The 4,163-nt window shown below is 35.8% G+C and overlaps 1 protein-coding gene across 1 annotated transcript; it reads right to left on the bottom strand.

Moving 5' to 3' along the window:
- Window positions 1-643: 643 nt before the first annotated feature.
- On the bottom strand, window positions 644-1,594 carry LOC110334560 (olfactory receptor 52A5-like). The gene has a single exon (XM_021216289.1). The coding sequence runs from the start codon at window positions 1,592-1,594 to the stop codon at window positions 644-646; it is 951 nt and encodes a 316-aa protein (XP_021071948.1).
- Window positions 1,595-4,163: the final 2,569 nt, after the last annotated feature.

The raw sequence follows: 4,163 nt of genomic DNA, 5'->3' as shown, positions 1-4,163 counted from the left end.
GACTACACAAAGAAACCCTGTCGTGAAAAACCAAAAAAAAAAAAAAAAAAATGTTTAATATGCAGACTTACTTTTTTGAAGAGTGTTCATTTTTAAAAGTTTAATTTGTATGTAAATATAACTGTCTCTTATGGTAAAATAAGATTAAACATGATTAGACCTGTTACAATTACATGTATAACACAAATAGATTGAATTAGCTAAGTTTTTATCACACTGAAAGAAAAGATTTAAAAGAAAACTTAGTAACTGCTCATAGAGAAATAAATTAAACACTTATTAGGAACACACATTTGGTGTTGTGAAGTTAGTTCAGTTAGTTAAATGCTTGCTACTCAAATATGAATTCAATAAATAGAACAAATGTAAAAAGCTGACTGATAGCACATACATTAGTTCAAGGACTGGAAAGGCAAATGAAGACTTCCCTGCCAGAGCAATCTAATTGTGAACCCCAGGCCCTAAGAAGCCAGTCTCAAACAAGAAAAATATAAATCAGCAGCAACAACCAAGGTAACAAGGTGGGCGGTATCTTGACCTCTGTTTTTTACATGTTCTTGCAGAGAGAGGGGGGTGGGAGAGGCAAAAGCAAAGAGTTTTGAGTGAGATTTGCTATTTGAAAAAAAAGTAAATAAATGAAACATCAATGAGAATAATTACAATACAAAATTTTGGACACTTGATCTCGAATCTGTTTGGTCTTCACACCATAAACAATAGGATTAAGCAAAGGTGGGACAAGTAAGTAAAGGTTGGACAGAAGAATGTGAATGTAGGGTGGAACATGGTAGCCAAACCTATGTGTAAAGAAGGAGAAGAAGGCCAGAAGGTAAAACTCCAAGAAGACACAAATGTGGGCAACGCATGTGTTAAAGGCTTTGAGTCTTGCTTCCTTTTGAGGGAGCTTGAAGACAGTTATAAATATTCTAATGTAAGAGAGTGTGATGAAAATTATGTCCAGCCCAAGTATACTGAAGGCCACAAACAGACCATAGATCTTGTTGACATGAACATCTTCTGCTGCCAGCTTCACAATGGCCATGTGCTCACAGTATGAATGAGAAACAACAGTGGTCCAGTAGAATTTCAACCTGCATTTGATGAGAATGAGACATGGAGCTACAAACAGGGCTGCTCTGAGTGTGACTCCTACTCCTATTTGAGTGAGGAGTCGCTGGGTAAAGATGGATGCATGTCTTAGAGGATCACAGATTGCCACATAACGGTCCAATGCCATGGCAAACAAGATGCCTGATTCAATACCCTGGAATGTGTGAATCAGCCACATCTGTAAGAGGCAGGCATCAAAGTATATGGTTGGAAGGTGAAACCAGAATATTCCTAACATTTTTGGTAAGATGCAAGTACTGAGAGCAATGTCTGTTACCCCAAGCATTGCTAGGAAGAGGTACATGGGCTCATGGAGGCTTCGCTCAACTTTGATGACAACTAGGAGCAGAGAATTCCCCAAAAGTGCGATGATGTACATGATACAGAAAGGAATCCCAATCCAGAACTGCACAGACTCCAAGCCAGGAATCCCAGTTAGAGTCAGCACTGAAGGCCTGAAGATGGTGCTGTTGAGATGGGGCATGCTGCCTCAGCCTGCAGACATATGGCTTCTCAACTAGACTGGCAGCTGGTGCTGAGAATATTCCTTCTGTGTTATGCTCTCACCTAGATTCACACAATCAGAGACTGAGTGGGATTTCACATGGCATTTGTCAGAAACAAAATTTTACTGATAAGACTGCTTTATGTAGATCCAAGAATGTCTACATATCTTCTCTAGGTATGAATGTTTCATTTCTGAGTTCAGTTTTCAACCCATCTCCTTCATTTTTCTTCTCTTTGCATGTCTACCTCATCACAGACATACATAATAAATATACACAACAAACAAACAAATACAAACTTATTATATGTATTTTATAAAGGAGACATATTTCTGTATACTTATGAGAAATAGTCAGTTGAAAATATTATTTGTTTTCCTGTGATAGTTTATATGTGTAAACATTTTTGTTTTATATATAATAAACATTTTGTTTATATATATATATATATATATATATATATATATATATATATATATAAAACAATCATTTATATATTTAATAAAAATGTCAGAAAATGGGCAACATTATGTGCATTCACTTTTCCAGTAGTGTGTGTATGTGTGTGTCCATGTGTGTACGTGTGTGTTCTGAATGAGCTATGCTTATGTGATTAAAATATCAATTTTCATAGGTTTTCTATTAATGTGATTGTTATTTTCTCCCTGAAACCTAATATACTTTTCAATACAGTGAGGGAAATTGTCTTCAAATTCTAACCTACTTCAACTTGAAAAACCAGGTAGAGTAATATCTTTTTGGTTGAAATAATATCTGAACAGAGAAGGGATAAATATAATTAAAATTCAGTCTTAAAACAAAACTATATATAAAGAAAATATTCATATTACAGGTGTCAGTACTTCTATCAAGCTTACATAATTTTAAGGTATGGAGAATTCAATTCTTTTAATTCTATGCCATATTGAAAATAAATCATGTATTCCTACTTTTTCACATTCCTTTTGCATTTTACCTAAAATATTTGTTTCTTATTTAAGTTCCAGATCAAATATCTTCTCTATGAATTTGTCTAGTTTTTAATGAGAAGGAAAATTTTGTGTCTTATCTAAATCCCAGGTCAAACATCTCTATGAATTCTCCTAGTCTTTAATTGAAGTTAAATTATTAAGAAGTTAGTATTTCTCTGTTTTCTCATTGAGTGAGTATTTAATGATTATAATCTTTTAGAAACCTCCAAGTTAATTGTAGTTTACTTTCCTTTCAGTTGGTTAAGTTTTGAGATAATATTTTTTTATACAGATCTACATTATTGCCAGTTGTGCACGTGCAGAGATAACTAGAAACTAGTATTAGGAAAAGGAAACAACCAATCTCAAAAATGCTAAACATGTTAGTGTCTTTTAGTATAAACATTGTGGGTTTTTATTACTACTTGCTGGTACTATAATGACCAAGAGTGACTTACATACCTGTATCCATAAATGACTACAAGAAAAGAGACGAGAAATACCTTCTAGGCTGAGAAAAATCAGCATTTTCTGTTAATAATCTGCACATCTATGTCAAATGCTATGGGCATCTTTCCTTCCTTTACATAATGTCTAGTCTGAGCTGAAATATAATTAGAAGTCACCTCATATGTGCAGGTGCAATTCCCATAGTCTCTTCACACATTACCTTAATGTTTCTCTTGGAAATTCAGAGACTCACATGGGAACACAAAACAGGAAGCATACACCAGCTGATATGAGGCCCCCGATGCATATATAGCAGAGGACTGCCAGGTCCAGGTTCAATCAGAGAAGATACATCTAATCCTCAAGAGACTTGAGGCCCCAGGGAGTTTAGAGCTCTGGAGGGGTGGTGGGTGGGGACCTCCTAGTGAAGATGGTAGTGAGGAATTGTTATGGGATGTGGAACAGTCAGAGGGTAGAACTGGAGGGGAATAAAATCTAGAGTGTAGATAGATAGACAGATAGATAGATAGATAGATAGATAGATAGATAGATAGATAGATAGATAGATAGATAGATAGATAGATAGATAGATAGATAGATAAAAAGAAAGTCATCTTTAGTTCCCATCATTACTTTTAGGTGGGTGTCCATCTATATGACAAGAAACATTAACAAAACAAACAAACAAAAACTATTCTCTCTCCTTTGTTTTTTGGTTTTAATTTTCTGTTACATTATTTACTGATATTACATCCAGAGTACAGCTTCCCCTCCCTTCTCTCCTCCACGTGCCTCCTATCTCCCATACTGTCTTTCCTTCCTCTTCAGAGAAGAGGAGGCCTCCCATGGTTATCAATCTTTTGGGGTATATAGAGTTGCAGTAGGACTGGGCTGATCTCCTACTGAGGCTAGACAAGGCAGCCCAGTTAGGGAAAAGGCATCCAAAGGCAGGCAGCAGAGTCAGGACAGCCTTTGTTCCTGATGTTAGATGACTCACATGAAGACTAAATTGCACAATTTTTATATATGTGTAGGGTGCCTAGATCCATCCTATGAATGCTCACTGGTTTGTGGTTCAGTCTCTGTGAGCCCCTGTGGGTCCAGAATAGTTAATTCTGTAGTTTTT

This window comes from Mus pahari, chromosome 1 (assembly GCF_900095145.1).
Source record: "Mus pahari chromosome 1, PAHARI_EIJ_v1.1, whole genome shotgun sequence".
Taxonomy (NCBI): domain Eukaryota; kingdom Metazoa; phylum Chordata; class Mammalia; order Rodentia; family Muridae; genus Mus; species Mus pahari.
The sequence above is the reverse complement of the archived record's forward strand: the minus strand, read 5'-3'. Positions and strand labels throughout refer to the sequence as shown.

Coding starts and splice junctions, on each gene's coding strand:
- LOC110334560 (XM_021216289.1), bottom strand. CDS start 1,594: ATGCCCCATCTCAACAGCACCATCTTCAGGCCTTCAGTGCTGACTCTA.